We start from the raw sequence: 16,726 nt of genomic DNA, 5'->3' as shown, positions 1-16,726 counted from the left end.
AACAGGGTGTGACCAGCAGAGAGAGGGCACTGCTACCTGGTGAGGAGGGGGGAAGTTTCCCCAGACCTAGGAGGAGACTGGCACCCAAGCCTTGACAGTGAGGGGCGCGTGGCCAGGTGAGGAGGGTGAGTGCGTGCAGGGGGAGGCTGGGTGCTGACGTGGGAGGAGGGCTTACTGGGCTTGGGAAGTGGCAACTGCTAAAGCCCTGGGCGCTTTCTCTGGAGGGGCAGGGACAGGGGCAGAGGGAACGGACACAGTGGGTGAGGGTCCGGACTGCCAGGCTGGGGAGATTTGTTACAGCCTCAGGCCAAGGTTTCCCACAGGGACTGCAATAGTGTAGGGACAAGGCACAGGGTCACCTGGAATCACACAAGGAAATGCATGATTCCCAGGCACACACCAACTTAAAGGAAAAAGAGGAAGCCCCTGAAAGACCGCAGCAAACTCACTGCCATTGAGTCGATTCTGACTCACACCAACCCTACAGGACAGAGTGGAACTGCCCTGTGAGTTTCTGAGACTGTAACTCTTTACGGGAGTAGAAGCCTGTCTGTCTCCTTCAGAGTGCCTGCTGGTTTTGAACTGCTGACCTTGTGTGGTTGAGCAGCCCACTACATAACCATTATGCCACCAGGACTCTTCCCTGGAAAGAGAGTTCGCTGCAAAGTTTCATCCTAGTGGGCTCTGGAGCCTCAGAAGCCAAGGATGTCACTCTCAAGTTTGGGTGTTCCAGCAACTGTGGGTGGGTGCCGAGTGCTAGAGGAGGGAGGGCCCACCATATTCTGGAAGTGAGGCCAGGGAGCCAGAGGAGCAGATGGACAGAGGGGAGGCCTTCAGCACCATTTGGCATAGGCCACTGCCCGCCCCGCGCCCGCCCCAGCTGCCCGGTGCGCTCACCTTCCTTCCCCAGCAGGAAGGAGTAGAAGCACAGGTGGTTGACGGTGAGGTAGAGCCAGCCCTGCCGGGGCACTCGGCCCTTCCAGTAGCTGCAGGAGTAGTAGTTGACCAGCTTCTCCCCCTCGGGCATCCCAAACTGCTTGCGCATCTTCAGCTCGGCCTCCTTGAACTTGCCAGGGTCCTCATCTCCCTGGGGCTGCAAGTTCTTGTTTTCCTCGGCAATGATACCCTGGGGGCACAAGAGGGCTTGGCTTGTTGGGGCAGGTTCCCTGAGGCCAGCTGCGGGCTCCTGGCCCCGAGATGGCCGGCCAGAGGGTCTCAGGGCTACAAGAAGAGGTGGCATGGAATTGACTGCTCCGGGGGACGGAGCAGTTGCAATTGGGCATGTTCCCTCAACTCCCTGAAGGGACGCCTGCTCTTCTGGACAGGACACACACACTTGGCTATGTGTCTGAGCGATGTCTGGAGGAAATGATAATGAACCCCAATCGATTAAAAAGACGAAATGGTCGCACAAAGAAACATGAAGCTCGGATACACGCTACATACGGCATGAGCGCACCTGGACAACGTGAGGTTGCCTGCAGAAAGGCCACAGAAGCATGACAAGTAGTGCGTGGTCCCACCTGCGTGAAACCTCTAGAACAGGCAGATGCATGAAGGCAAAGCTTCTCCGAGGGCCCAGGGGTTGGTGGGAGGGAAAACGGGCAGTTTTTACTTACAGGGCACTGAGTTTCTGTTTCAAACTCAAAGCACACTCCCTGCCATCGAGTCAATTCCGACTCACAGCACCCCAGTGGGCCAGGGCCGCGCTGCCCCCGTGGGTTTCCGAGGTTGTAACTGCGAGCAGAAGACCCCACCTTTCTCCAAGGAGGGGCTGGGGGTTCAAGCTGCTGACCTTGCAGCTGGCAGCGCAGTACGCCATCCACTATGCTACCAGGCCAGCAACACTTGAAACTGGGGAGCGGTGGCGGCTGGGAAACGTGGTGGCGACGACGAGAGTCACTGAACACTTGCAAATGCTGTGTCTTCTACCCACTTACAGTGTCCAAGGAACTTTTTTCTTGGATCACTTTATATATTAGCAAGGTAGTTTTCTTTTCAGTTATCCTATCCAGGGACAAGGGAGGCAGTCAGAGAGGGGCTTCGACAACAGAAGGGCAGTGAGAGAATTTAACAGGTTTGAAGATGCTACGCTGCTGGCCTTGAAGATAAAGGAAGGGGCCAGGGGCCAAGAACTGCAGGTGGCCTTGAGCAGCTGAAAAAGGGAAAAAATGAACGATCTTCTTGAGCCTTCAGGAAGAAATAGCCCTGCTGACATCTTGGCTCTGGTGAGAGCCGTCTCAAACTTGACACAAATCACCCCCGAGACACTCTGTCCTCTCTAGCTTCTTGCTCTATTGGTCAAAGAACTAGCAAACGGTTGCAGATCTGCAATATTTGTTTTAAGACATTTTGCAAATAAGCGAAACAACACTATGCTGTAGCCCGACCGCAGCGGCTGGTTAGGCTAAGAAGGGACCTTTCTGGGCAGATGGAGTTCAACTGTCCCCTTCACTTCTGCGAGGCTCCCCCAGCCCCTGCCTAACACTTCCGGAGAGTGGACAGTCAGCGTCTCGGCTTCCCCCTCTGGGATGGCACCCCTGAGCACCCCCAGGGCCCAGGGTGAGCACCGCTGGCTGAACGGGGCGCTTACGTGGATCTTGCCCTTAACAAAGGTGGTGATGTCGTCTTCATTGTCAAAGATGGACAGTGTCTGGAGCAGGTTGTTTTCCAGCCACTCCCAGTGCTTGGTGATCTCTTTGCGGGAAGAACCTAGGGGAGGTTTGGTAGAGAAAGGGGGTAAAAATCGCACAGTGCCAGGCTTTAAACATAAATTCAAAGGACACAGATGAAAATGGTCGAGCTAATGTGCAACAGTCAAGTGCTGAGGCCTCCAAGCTGCTCACCCTATTGATTCTTAAACCTTATTTTGGGAGCACCTGTTAATTATTTTAATCAACTTTTTGTTTTGATTGCATCAAATCCTTATCATCACAATACCGTCTCTTATTATTTCCCATCGTTTTGCTGGTAGGCCACTTTGACTCACAACATCTCTATGTGCCAAAGAGTAACTGTGCTCGAGACCTTCTGGTTGTTATCTCTACAGCAGCTGATGAGGAAGGCATCTTCTTCCACCAAGGTGCTGGACGGTTAGTGGATTCAAACTGCAGCTGAGCACTCTGCCACTGAGCCACTAGGGCTCCCCGATTCTTAAATCTTATAGATCAGACAAAAATAATAATAAAAAAAGAGAGAATTCAGGCTGAACTGCAGAGAATCGCCAGGAACGTGACCCTTCCGTTCCCCCAGCCCTACGAGTGAGAGCTGTTGTTTGTCCCCTGCGTGTCATCCCCCAAACCATTTATGCTCCTGCAAGTTACTTACTTCTAGAGACTTTCCCTAGAGGTGAAAGACTATGTGCGCTTACTCACACTCAGCCAGGCCTCTTCTGAGGACTGGAGGTCCAGGGGGCCAGCTGGGGCTTCCTGCAGGACTCCAGGCCCTGGCACTGGCTTCCTGCTGGGTGGGCGGGGCTGCTATGAGCCAGCCCTCTAAAGCCAGGTGAGGACATGCGCTCAAGCCTTTGCAGCCCCGCCTCCTCCCAGCTCACTCCTGCTTCCTCTAGCAAGCCCAGCCCACCCCATCTCTGCCCTGTCTGACCCCTTCAGCCTCTCCTGGATGGCCCTCTCCCCCCTGTGGCTCCAGGGAGGGCCCTGTGGACACGAAGAGACCGGGACAAGGCTGCAGAGCGACATTCCCAAAGCTGTGCAGGGCAGTCATCAGCTCTCCTCCCCGCCAGGAACTAGGAAAGGTAGCCCGAGGAGGGAGGAAGCAAGATGACCAGGCAGGCACATTCTCTGCTGGGCCTGGCCACCCCAGCCGTCCAGCGTCTGCAGACAAGCACTGTTTTCTGCGTGAACAAGTAAAGCGTAGCAAAGGACCCTGCTCCCTTCTCCAGCTGCCCAAGGGAGGGGCACATTCACGTGAGGCCAGCTAAGGCCCAACACTTGGCCTGGAGAAAGCCTTAGTGGGGAAATGTGGTCAGCGTGACTCCTGAGCATTGGCCTGTTGGCTGGGACTTGACATCCACCCCCTACCCGCACCTGCCTGGCAGCCTTCTTCCCCTGTGCTGATGACCTAGGCCGGAGGCCGCCCTGATCACTGCCCTGCCTCTCTGCCAGGCTGGGCCAATCCTACCACTCTTTGCGGGCTGGAAGCTGTGTCGGCCTTTGTCAGCGCTCATTCATTTGTTTCTTTTTTACCTCAGCTCAAGTGGCTCACGGCCTTACCAGAAAACTCCACAGGAAGAGCCTCCTTTGAAAGCGACGAATCCCTGAATCAGGGACAACTGACAGATCAAAACTCTCCCTGAGTAGCCCTGGCAGCATCTACACCGTTTCCTTTGGTTTGTCCTTTCCCCTTGCTTCTCCCACGGCCTCTTCCTTCCCCCGGGGCCCGGAGGTCAAGGTCTGGCTGGGAGGGGAAGAATCTCCCTCCCTCAATTTGCTCGCACTGCCATTCTGCTCTCCCACTTTCTTACTCTGGGTAGGCTCATGACAAGAAATCTTGCCTACCCTGCCTCTGTGGGTCTGCCTGGCCTTTAAAGACAATACGGACTTGTGAGTTACTTTGAGATAAGGAAGATTTATTCCAAGCGACTCAACCATCACTCACTACTAAGCAGCACGTAAGCTATGCCATGACTATGCTAGGTGCTGGAAGACGTAATGAATATGTCAGAACGAATGCAATGGTTAAGCGCTACAGTCTGTGTTCACAATTTTTTGTGGATTATTTTACTTAATTCTTAGAACACCTCAGAGACAAAGCCATTATTTGCACTGTGGCAGGATAAAGCTGAGGCTCGGAGAGGTTAAGTGACTTGGCCAAGGTCACAGAGGAAGGAAGTGACCAGCCCAGACAGTGGCCCTAGGCTGCCCCCAGTCCATCGTGAGACACAGTGCTGGCAGCAACATAAGCCCGAGGAGCTGGAAGGCAGCGAGTGGGCTGCGGGGAAGGCTTTCCCAGGAAGGACACTGGGCAGCCTCCCCACCGAGCAGGAGCAGGTCAGGAGGATGCGGACAGCCTTCTTGTCCCCGGGCCCAGGAGGGGTGCATGGCTGGGAAAGCTGGAGCCCCAAGGGTGGTCTGGTCTGGCTGAGGCCAGGGTCTGAGCTGGAGAGAAGAGGTCAGGAATGCAGGCAGGGCCAGGTCCCCGAGAGGCCTTCAATGCCATGCTGGAGTGCGGGGCATGCTGGGGCAGGTGCCAGTGGGCCTATATCTAGTTGTGGAGAGCTGCTGTGGCACCCAACTGGGAAGGGAGTGAGGTGTGGGCAGAGGCCTGGCAGGCAAGGAGGGGGTGACTTGGCTCAGGGCCAGGGTCATGGGCCCTGGAGGAGTGGAAAAAGAACAGTGAGTGGGCTGGGAGGCTGAGGACTTGGGCCTGGAGCTTGGCCCCAGGCCTGCTGCGGGTCAGAGGCATGCCCACACAGTACCCCATGCTCTTCTGCGGCCACTGCCCCCCCCACTTCTGCTCCCCAGAGACAGAGTGCAAAGTCTCTTTCACACCCAGGCATACACCAACCTCCCTCTCCCCACCGAGACGGATGGTCCCCTCTCCCTGGGCTGCCCCCAATCCCCAACCACCACCAGAAGGACCCAGTCGCCTTATTATCCCTGGCATACCACTGAGGCTCTGGATCTAGCAGCCCTGGGGCAAACCCAGCTCACCACACCTTCGTTTATTCATGACACCAGGGGCCAGAGGACAGCTGGGCTCAGGGGACCACCGAGGCAGGCAGCCCGTGTGCTTGAGCCCGAGCAGGGCACCGTCTGGTCAGCTGAGGCCGTTCCCGTTCCCTGTGCTTTACTCCACTCTCCTCACCCCTCCCAGGGCAGCGACCCTGCTAAGAGCTCTCTCATGGGAGTTTGTCACTTCTTAAGCTCCCAAGGCAAACGATTCACCTGAGGCCTGCCCCTTCTGCGGCTTGGGGAGCACCGGTGCTCTGGGTCTGCACTCCAGCTGTCTGACCGGCTCCCGAATCAATCGGGGAACTCTTGAGAGGGTCACCACCGGCCTGGCACACAGGAAGTGCTGTCTGCATGGTGGCTGTTACTGCTAGTCTTTTTTAAAAAAAATCATTTTATTGGAGTTCGTACAACTCTTATTACAATCCATCCATCCATCCATTGTGCCGAGCATATTTGTACATTTGTTGTCCTCATCATTCTCAAAACCGTTACTGTTATTTTATCAGAGCACCTCGGCCTGGCCAGTCACCACTGAAGAGGGACTTCCACCCGCCTATCAGGAAGGGTGGGTGCGCTTCTTCCTGGGAGGATAGCTAGCAATCTCGAGGAACGGTGGGCCTTGCGGAAGCTGCGCCTGAGCACTCAGGGAGGCACTCTTGCTTCCAGAACTTTCCTACATCTGCCCTGAACCTGTGAACACAAGAGCAGCCTTCTGAGGTGCGAAACACCGGCTCTTTCCACGTCCCTTAAGTGGGTATGTGGGTGGTGCTGTCTCAATGGACACAGCCATGGCACGGCCTCACAGGTTCTTAGCAAGTGACCCCTAGCCCAGGACTCCCTCCCTCTCGGGGCCCCACTTGTGACCTGTGACGCCAGCACCTACCACAAGCCACTGTCCAGTAGACCTGTGAGTCCTGGGTCTGGTGCAGGATGCGGTAGGGTGCCACTCGGGCACTGGAGTCCAGCACCACATCCAAGGTGCCAACAAGCAGACCTGGAGGCAGGTAGAGAGATGAGGCCGGTGAGGTGAGCGGGTATTCAGGGGAAGGGGGGCCCTGCCCTAAACACCCTAGCCAGACAGCCTTAGTCACTCTTTCAGCCAAGTGACTTCTTTGTCCTCAAATGCCTGCAGCTTGTGTCTGGTCACTATTGAAAAGCCCCTCCTACTTTTCAATCACCTCATACGCATGTCAAAGGTGGCTACTGAATGAGGAAGACTCCATACATTTGCAGCTGTGGAGCCGGAGAAGAACACTGGCAATACCACGGACTGGCAAAAGAAGGAACAGATCTTTCTTGGAAGCAGTTCGGCCAGAGTGCTCCTTAGAGGCTAGGATGGTAAGGCTTTGTCTCATCTAATTTGGACATGTTGTCAGGAGACCAGACCGATCCCTGGAGAAGGATATCATGCTTGGCAGAGGGGCAGCGAAAAAGAAAGAGCTCGAGGAGATGGATGGATACGGTGGCTACCAGGAGCTCAAGCAGAGGGACAATTGGGGATGATGCAGGACCAGGCCGTGGGACACAGGCTTGCTGAGTCAGAAACAGCTTGATGGAACCTGGCAGCAACGTTTTCCTGGACGCTTCTGCTTCTCGCTCAGAAACTCCTGTAGACAGGGTGTTGTGGTAAGAGGCTAAGAGGAGGCATCATGGGCCCACATTTTAATTTGGCAGCTCGTTAAGAACCTTTTTTTGTCCTTCTGGCAGTTCATGGCACTTTCCAACTTCTTAGACAACACCATAGTTCAACAGCCATTGGTACGTGTCTTGGGAGAAGTACAGCCAGAATGCTCCTTATATGCCAAGTGAATTTCTTTAGAATGAAAACATATCATATTAAGTTACAAACAAAAAAACCCAGAAACATCACAAAATGCATAAAAATAAGCAATGACTTTTCAGTAACTGCCAGACACAATTGCTAATCTGTTTTGAGGCGGTATTTTTGACTGTGTGCTCTGGTTGCACCTGCATAAGACAATGCCCTGTGAACATTTTTCACACACAGAGAAGATAATGTCTTCTTGCTTCTGCCACTGAATCACAAATGTCTCTCTTACTGAAAATCTGGGGAAGTTTTTTTTTTTCAGCCTCAAAAGTCATGATGAAGAATGACAAGTACATTTTGAGAACTGTGAAGTGTGGGACAAGACTGACCTCATCTTTGTCACCCTTCCATGCACGGACCCTAGGGCTGATGGCACCCAAAGCAGTCGTGATGGTGCCGTTGAATCGGATCTGAGTCACGGTGACCTATGAATAGAACCCTGAACGACGGCCACTGCCCCGACGTGGCCATTCTCGCCAGCGCCGTTCTGTCTGAGCCTACTGCTGCGGCCACTGTGTCAATCCATCTGGCTGAGGGTTCTTTCATTCACAGACCCCCGACTTTACCAAGCCTGATGTCCTTCTCCTGGGACTGGCCCCTCCCTCCTGGTAACATGTCTCAAGTTTATAAGTCTTGCCATCCTCCTTTCTTTCTTTCTTTCTTCTCTCTTTTTTTTGATTGTTCAGCCAAGACGGCAGAAGAGATGATTTTTTGTGCACATTACATCGAGCCACAACTGCGGGCAGAACGAGTCCAGAATGTCTTAGGCCCGGGGCAAAGGCTCAAAGCCAGACCGGTTAGGTGTGAGCAAGGGGCTGGGTTTCTTGCAGATGCGGAGACGGTGGGGAGCGCGTAGTCAACAGCTTGTAGCAGGGTCCCGGCCTCAGGTACTCCCTAGTCCTGCAGCTGTGGCTTCGGAGGGGCGGCTGGTTGTTTACTTGGACCTCTGCCTCATCTTTCTTCTCTTGCGCTTCAGTCTGCGCATTCTCTTCTTCCTCCACTTGGCTCTCATGGCTCGGAGATTTCTAACAAGATGATGCTAAAGCCCAGAGAGGCCATCCTTCTTTCTAAGGAACATTTTGGATATACTTCATTTAAGATATATTTGTTTATTCTTGTGGTATATATTAGATAATCTTCACTGACACTCTGATTCCTGATTTGCAGTAGTGAGTTCTAACTTTTTTAATGTCACCATCTCTTGGCAAATCGGTGAGTGTATCTTTTGCCATTTTGTGTATCTCATTCACTTCTCTTTACTAACTGATTTATCGAATATGCTCAAAACTTGTCCACTGTTCCTATTTAAAAGTTTCTTTAGGGGCAGGAGCTGTGGGGGAGGGAGGTGGTAAAAAAATAAACAAATAAAAGTTTCTTTCTTTCAATGAAGTTCTGCTTTGGTATTAACCTGAAAATATTTTGTTATCCTATTTCAGTTCTAAAGAATACTTTTCACTGATTTGTGACTCTTTTTTCCCCTTTCTCATATCCACTCATCTTAATTTGATTCTCTAGTGTGTGAGAAGTCAAGCCAACAATTACAAGAAGCACTCTTCATACACATCTAAGTCAGGAGTCTAACTGTTCCTTTGTTGTGTTGTGGGCCTCTGTCTTGAGAAGGCAAATGTAAATGAAACCACAGAAGGAATGGTTTCTCTCTCAGGAGTATACAGGAGGCCAAGAAGTCTATGAAACAGAATGAAGGTCAAGGGGAGGGAGGCATGGCAAGACTGGGGGTGGGGACCCAAGGAATGGCTCCCTGATGGGACCCTGGGAACTCAGGCTTGCAAGCCACACAGGGATGATTATCTGTGGTGCAAAGAGGGGAGGCCTCTTCTTTGCACCAAGAAGGGTATGTTCAGGAAGCACGGCCACGCCTGTGCCAGCACTTACCCACCCACTGAGATGACCTATGAATCTGAGCACTCAACAAGTGCTCCACACACACTGGCGAAGGGTAACGTGGATCCTGGGGTAACAAAAGGTACCATTCACCCAGCACCTTCACTTCCCACTATAGTCTTGAAGCAGCTTCCATTGCTGACCACCGGGCTCTCAAAAGGGGCTACTGCCTGTCACTAAATAGTCGCGCCACCTCGGCTCCCTGACAGTATAGGCCCAGCCTGAGTGCAGAGCCCAGAGCACTGAAGAGAACACCGAGTTTCCTGGCACCAGCAGTGAAGCTCCAAATGCTTTTGCCAGGGCTACATTAGGTGCCCACATTGGAAATCAGGGCAGATCACGGGCAATTCGCTTGATAAAGGGGGTGATCTAGCAACACTGGGACGACATTTCAGCTTGGGGACAATTGGCCCCTCCTCCCCCAAGTGCCAGCCCTCTCTGTACAGGGCACTTGTACCCCGGCTGGCCACAGTCCTCATCAGCCACGTGATGCATTCGGAGTCAAAACACCTCCACCGTGCAATGACTCATGTTGCGTCCTACAGCATGTCTGGGCTGAGCTCATCGGTTTAAAATGGGTATGGGAGAGTCAAGGAGCCCGGGGGGTGAGGTGGGGGTGTTAATGGGTTATATGCTGGGTTGTTCTGAGGGAGAAGGTGCGGGCTTTCTGCTCCTGTCAAGATTTACAGCCTTGGGCACCTTGCACAGGGTTAGCTCCACTCTGTCCTGTAGGGTGCTCATGAGTCGAACGCATGGCGGTGACTTGTGGTAGAGGGTTTACAAATGACTTCCACAGGACTGACCCTGCCTATGCTCGAGTGCCAAGGGCCCTGGCCTCATCTCTGCACTGTGCTGAGCAGGCCCTGGACTGAGGGCCCTCCGACATCACTGGGGGAACGCCCAGTTAGCATTCCCTGTAGCCAAAATCCAGTCTCGTCCTGTGTAGACGGTGCCCCCCACGTGCAAAGGGCACCGGGAACTGCCCACTGGGCCACCAGATGCTGGTGATCGGGCACGGCTGCCGCAACTCTGACGGCACCCAAAGCAGGGAAGGTGGAGAAGCTGGGAGAAGTGGGCAGGTCGGGGACCTGTGGACATGCTTATGGGGGGGGGGGTGTTCCTTGGTGAGGCGGGAATGAAAGTAGGGGTACGGGGGGGGGGAGGGGACGTGTGCTTGTGTCACTTCATCCTCTGGCGCCCGAGAAACCTTCTCGCCGACTTTCAGCGCTGACATCCCAGTTGAGGAGGCTCTGCAGCCCGCGCCCGCCGCGGCCAGGGTCGCCCAGAGCGGGCGGAGGCCGCCGGCAGCCGGGTCCCTGCGCCGCGCCGGCCCGAGCGGCAGCCCCGCCACCCCGGAGCCGGCCGCGCGCGCCCGCGAGCCCCACGCCCACCCGCGCCGACGTGCGCGCCCGCGGTCCAGCCGGCCCGGCTGCCCGCTCCCCGCCCGGCCCCCGCCCCAGGCCCGGCCGCCTGCCGCCGCTCACCGGTCAGGCCGCCGCCCTTGCCGTGGCCGCGGCGCCGCTGCAGCACGAAGAAGGGGTTGGCACGCTCCGTCACCCACAGCGCGTTGGCCACCAGCACCTCCTCCGGGCCCAGCCACATCGCGGGCAGCTGTCCCGGCCGAGGCCCGCCAGGCGGAAGCGCTCGCCGCCGTCGCCGCGCAGCGCCGCGCCGAGCCGCGCCGAGCCGAGCCGAGCCGAGCAGCGCGGGGCGGGGCCGGGCGGGCGGGGCGCGGGGTGGCGCCCCCTGGCGGGCTCGGCTCCCGTGGCCGCCCGCCGGGCCCCGCCTGGTCGCGGAGCGCGCTGCTGCGTGCGTCCGCGCGCCTCTGGGCCCCCGACCGCGCGCTGCGGCCTCGCTGCGGGGGGCGGTGTGGCCGCGGTGCTGCCCGCGGGCCTCTCCCCGGGAACGGGCCCGAGAGACCAGCGGAACTGGCTGTGCGAGAGCAGGGCCTCTGGCGTTCGGTGACAAGGCGCCCGGCGTGCTGGGGGAAACGCAGTAGGACCAAGGGCGCGCTGGGAAAGGGCTTACATGACTCGATGGCTCTCAGAATCAGGGCAAGTTGTCAGGCAGCTCTCGGGGCTGCCGGCGTCCTCAGGTAGGAATGCAGAAGCGAGGGTGCGGGCGGGGGGCGGGTGTTGGACGGCCTTGAGGTGGAGGCCAGGTCTCCTGGAAGCTTCTGCGCTGGCCCGGAATTCGGAGTCCCGAGCTGCCACGTAGGCGACCTGACGGACTCTCAGTCCAGACATTGACACTTTTGACCCAGGGTGAGCGGTTAACGATCCCATCTGGGGCAATAGGCTCTACCCACTGCTCCACGGCCACTGGGATGTGAGGCCACCCTTCCGAGTCCCCTCCCGGGTCTGGCAGAAGTGCAAAGGGCAGGGGGCACCTTAGAATCATGAGGCTTAAGCAGGTTTTGAATCGGGTTTTTTGTCATTTGCTTCAGTAACCCAAATGTGAGAAATGTAAACAGAAAAAGGTTTGACATGTTTTAGCAACCGGAGTGACCACCAGACCCCAAACCTTCCAACGCCGAGTAGAACTGCCCCCTAGTGTTTCCAAGGCCGTCCATCTTTAGACCAGCGGAGTCGCTGGTGAACTTGAACCTTCCCATTAGCAGTCAAACACTTTAACCACGGCACCACCAGAGTCCCAGCCACAGTTCTCTGAAACACCGCCTGAGATGGAATCAACTTTCAAGGTTCAGAGGCTGGCTTTTCTGTAAGACCTTGTAAGTTTAAGCTGATAATCACACTATGCCTTCAAAGAAATCTGCCGTCAAGAATTTTAAGTACTTGCCAGTACTCTGAGAAGAAACACAGGCTAGCCTGTTCTTTCGTTGCAGGGGCCCTCAAACTTCAGTACCTATCAGAGTTCCCTGGAGGGCTTGCAAACACGCAGTTTGCTTTATAGTACTTGTATTTCTTTGTAACACGTTTCCAGGTAATTCTGATGCTGCCAGCCTGGGGCCCATCCTTTGACAAGGATTTTTTTGTGATCAGAATAAACATTTACCGAGCACCTAGGAGAAAGACAGGGCTTTTTTACTCCCATAACGAGTTACAGTCCCAGAAACACAGGGGTTTACCCTGTACCACAGAGCCCCTCTGAATTGGCATCAACGCCATGGCAGAGTTTGGTTTGGTTTTCCTTGTAGGATGTGCTAGCAGGAGCCCTGGTGGTGCAGTGGTTAAAGTGCTTGCCTGTCAACCAAAAAGTCAGCATTTGGACCCCATCAGCCACGCTGGGACAAAGATGTGGCAGTGTTTCCATACAGGCATACAGGCTTGGACACCTTACGGGGACAGTTCTGTCTTAGTGTAGCTATGAATCGCCCCTGACTAAACAGCAGTGGGTTTCTTGTGGCTTAGGATGTCTTTTGAGATGTCATGCACACACCCCACCATCCACCAGTTTAAAGCAGTTAAGTATTTTTTTAGTGTCTTCCGGAGGTTCTTCAAACAATGGCTCAAGTACAGCAATGATTGTGAGGGTGTGGGACTGGGCATTATTTCATTCTGTTGCTGTGGCTGTGAGTCAGAAGCAACTCTGTAGTCCCTCACAGTAACAATGTTGTTAGTTACAGTGGAGTAAGCCAACTGTAATAGAAGGAAACAGTACCCAGATCTCTGTCTGCCACCTTCACAGTCCTTAGGCTGTTGAAGTCCATTGTCAAAATATTCTCATGGGGAGTTTTCCCTCGTAGCAGCCAACCTCGACTTGACCAACCTTGAAATACCCTTTTCTATTAACTAGTCTTCCTTTTTCTTTTATCACTGCGTGTATACACAACTTTCGATCTATCCTTTATACAGCTGGTGGACACTTGAGTATATGCTTTTTTGGACTATCATGAACAATGCTGCTACGAACATTTATGTACTCGTTTTGGAATGAACAAGTTTTTCGATTCTTTTTCATGTATACCTAGAAGTGGAATTGCTGGGTCAGATGATAACTCTATGTTGAACTTTCCTGAGGAAGTGCCAAGCTGTTCATCAAAGCCCCATTTCACAGTGCTAGCAGCAACAGATGAGGACTGCGATTTCTTCAGAGACCAGGCAATATTATGTCTTTTTGATGAAAATCATACTAATGGGATCAAGTGGTCTCTCACTGTGGTTTGACTTGCATTTCTCTAATGACTGATTGCAGAAGAAAGATGAGCTGTCACATCCCAGGAAGATTTAGTCTCAGAAACCCTACATCATGTGGTTATGAGTCAGAATCACCTAGATGGCTGTAGGTTTGGTTTTGGGTTGATGACTGATTCTGATGAGCATCTTTTCATGTGCTTCTTGGTCATTTCAGGGAGCCCTGGTGACTCACTGGTTAAACATTGGCCTGCTGATTGCAAGGTCAGCAGTTCTAAACCACCAGCAGCTCCAAGGGAGAATGATGCGGCTTTCTACTCCCCAAAGAATGACAGTCTGGGAAACCCACCGAGGCAGTTCTACGTTGTCCTATAGGGTCACTATGAGTTGGAATAGACTCGATGGCAGTGAGTTTGGTTTTTGGTTGGTCATTTGCCTATTTGGAGAAGTGGCAATTCAAATCCTCTCCCAATTGAAAACATTTTCCTTTAGAGTTTAAAATATTCTTCATATCTTTTAGACACAAGACCATTATTGGATATCAGATATGTCTACTTCTATTACTTATATTTATTCCTATAAAACCCTTATTAGGCAGGTATCTTAGGATCTCAATTTCAGAGATGATAAAACTGAAATCCAGACAGGTGAAATGATTTGCCAAGTTCACACAAGTAAGTGGCAGAGGAAGTACTAACATCCAGACTTTTCTGGCTCCAACTCTTACTCTTTTCTACACAAATGGACATTTACTGCTTTGTCCCAACCCCGAGATTCCCCCCCTTGTCCAGCAGCAGCATGCTTTGGCGCGGGAACCTCGTCTTAGAGCTGGTAGCCCTGCTCTTCCAGGTCATGCCGACTTCACTCCTTGGGCTGCTTCCCTGGGGGAGCGGAGGGGTGTGTGTCAGTGATGGCCATCTGCCTCCAACAAAGCCAGTCTGCGTCAAGGACAGGCTATTCTAAGGTCACTCCTGGGGAAAGCAGGTCCCCTCATGTGCTGATGGGGCTCCCGTCACTCTGAGCCTGAGACTAGCAGGAGACGAAGCTGGGAAATACATTCTGGTGTCGATGTTGGAAGGCTGTAACACACCATACCTGATGCCAGCATGGCCCTAACCCAATTTTGGTTGGAGTTTTGGTCACTGGCAACCGTAAGAGTTTTCACTGCTACACATTACCACCAACAGTATGACACATGGCCCAAAGAGCTTTTCCATAGGTTTTAATTTGAAATAGGTATATCAGCAAACCCCACACATACAGGTATACACAATCAGCATATAGGTATATGCCGTACAAATTCACTACGTGATTATACTTACATCAACCACGGGGACCGAGGACTTAGGCTGCCCAGAACATTGCAAAGGGTTCGTAAGACCGGACTGTCAAGAAATCAGCTCACAGTCCACTTGTAGGTGTTAGTGTTCTAGACAAGTCAACTCCTCCAACAGCGAGCCCCTAAATTAAGCTAATTACCAAGTTTGTTTCTTGAATATTTGATGTGTGTGCTTCCTGGCACAAGCTATCTAATGGTGAATTGAAATTCAAGTGCATAGTTTCCCTCTCATCCCTCGAGATGGAAGGTAAGTCAGTTGCCACACTTAGGAATATCCCACGCCTCCCTGACCCAAAATGAACTGTGCTATTGTTAGAAAAATAGTTTTGTATGCCATCCTCTGAGATGTTGTGCATAGTTAGCAGTACCCAGAGTAATGAGAGCTCTCTGAATGACCTACATACGAAACGGGTAACTTCAGTATTTTATGAGTACAAAAGCTACTGAGGGTCAAAAACAATTGTGGCATATGTACCTTAGGCTTTGGACTGACTCCTTGTCTTACAGGAGCAGGTTTTTAAAACTTAGGTGATGGCTTGTCCCTATATTCCAAGCAGTATTTCCTAGCTTGGAGTTGTACTCTTTTCCTGTCATCACGTTTGTCAATTTCTCTTCAAGGTAGACACTACTTCCCATTCTGGGCTTAAGAGGTCAGATTCTGGTCTCAAGCCCCAGCCAGTGGAAGCCCTTTTCCAGCTGGGCCAGCAGACCAGGACTGGGCTGTGATAGAGGCTGAAGGGTGGCATTGTCCCTTCAATTTAGGGCAGCAGGTGTCATCTTGAGCTGGGCACCCCAGAAAAAGGTACCAGGAGACTTGGAATCAGGGTACATTAGTACACACAACTTGGCCAGTCAGTCAACAGTCATTAACCTTTCTGCTTTTAGAAGAGCTTACTAAATGGAAGCAGTGAATGGCCTGGGATGGGTATAGTTCATTCCCTCCCCCTAGTTATTTATTTTTACAAACTTGTCTGGTCAAGATTCCCCAGTCATTAGAAAGTTCCTTTAATTTTATCACATTGTATAAATGTACTTGGACTTAATTGTGGATAAAGAGAAATCCTGGAAACAAATTAGAATTAACATAAAAACAAAAAACCCCCAAACTCTCCAAATAATCATCTATAACTTTTTCTAGTTTCCTGTAAAGAAAGTTGGCTAGAAAAGACAATAAGCCAAGAGGGGTAAGGCCAAGCCAGGTTTCTCAGGTGAGCGAGCGACACACCTCTCCCTGACTGCCTAGCCAGTGCTGGTTAGCAGGCTGGAAGGAGGGGAGTAGCTTCTTCCCTATCCAGGAAGCTGTGTCCCAGGCAATTAAAGGGTTCCCTGGACCTGAGGAGAAGTTCCCTGGTGGTGCACTGGTTAAGCGCTAGACTGCTAGCCCAATTTGCTGCTGTAAAACTTGCAACCTTGGGAACCTATGGGCACTTCCACTCTACAGGGCTGCTCTGTGTCGGACTCCATAGACTCACTGGCCATCAACTTGGTTGTGGTTTGCAGCGGGGGAGACAGGGCCTTAGTGGCACAGTAGTTCAAGGGCTCAGCTGCTCAACCCCCCAGCTGCTCCGTGGGAGAAAGAGGTGACCGTTTGCATCTGCCAAGCTTACAGCCTGGGAAACCGACCCCATGGGCAGTTCTGCTCACCCTGCAGGGTCACCAGGAGTTGGAATTGACCGGATAGCCACAGATTTGGTTTTGACAGCTGTAGACAGTGCCCTAAGGACACTCTTCCACTCTCTGTTCAGTTAGGGACACTGTGTGTGGTTTCTAAGGGCACTCGCTCACTTCTGAGCTGGGGGCTACCCTCGGTTCCAGCGTCCAGGCTTCTGCGGTTCCTCTGGGCCAGCAACAATGCTTTCTGAGGTAGTCA

The 16,726-nt window shown here is 52.9% G+C and overlaps 1 protein-coding gene across 1 annotated transcript in view; it reads right to left on the bottom strand.

Moving 5' to 3' along the window:
- The window catches only part of TBC1D9B (TBC1 domain family member 9B), a 38,318-nt gene extending 27,218 nt beyond the window's left edge, over positions 1-11,100 (bottom strand). Inside the window, exons 1-4 of the mRNA XM_075542101.1 lie at positions 10,908-11,100; positions 6,577-6,687; positions 2,594-2,712; positions 898-1,126 (exon numbers count right to left, since the gene is read on the bottom strand). Coding sequence (XP_075398216.1) covers positions 898-1,126; positions 2,594-2,712; positions 6,577-6,687; positions 10,908-11,025 — 577 coding nt within the window. The 5' untranslated portion in view covers positions 11,026-11,100. The remainder of the gene's footprint in view (positions 1-897; positions 1,127-2,593; positions 2,713-6,576; positions 6,688-10,907) is intronic.
- Between the last annotated feature and the right edge of the window lie 5,626 nt (positions 11,101-16,726).

This window comes from Tenrec ecaudatus, chromosome 2, assembly GCF_050624435.1.
Source record: "Tenrec ecaudatus isolate mTenEca1 chromosome 2, mTenEca1.hap1, whole genome shotgun sequence".
Taxonomy (NCBI): Eukaryota; Metazoa; Chordata; class Mammalia; order Afrosoricida; family Tenrecidae; genus Tenrec; species Tenrec ecaudatus.
The sequence above is the reverse complement of the archived record's forward strand: the minus strand, read 5'-3'. Positions and strand labels throughout refer to the sequence as shown.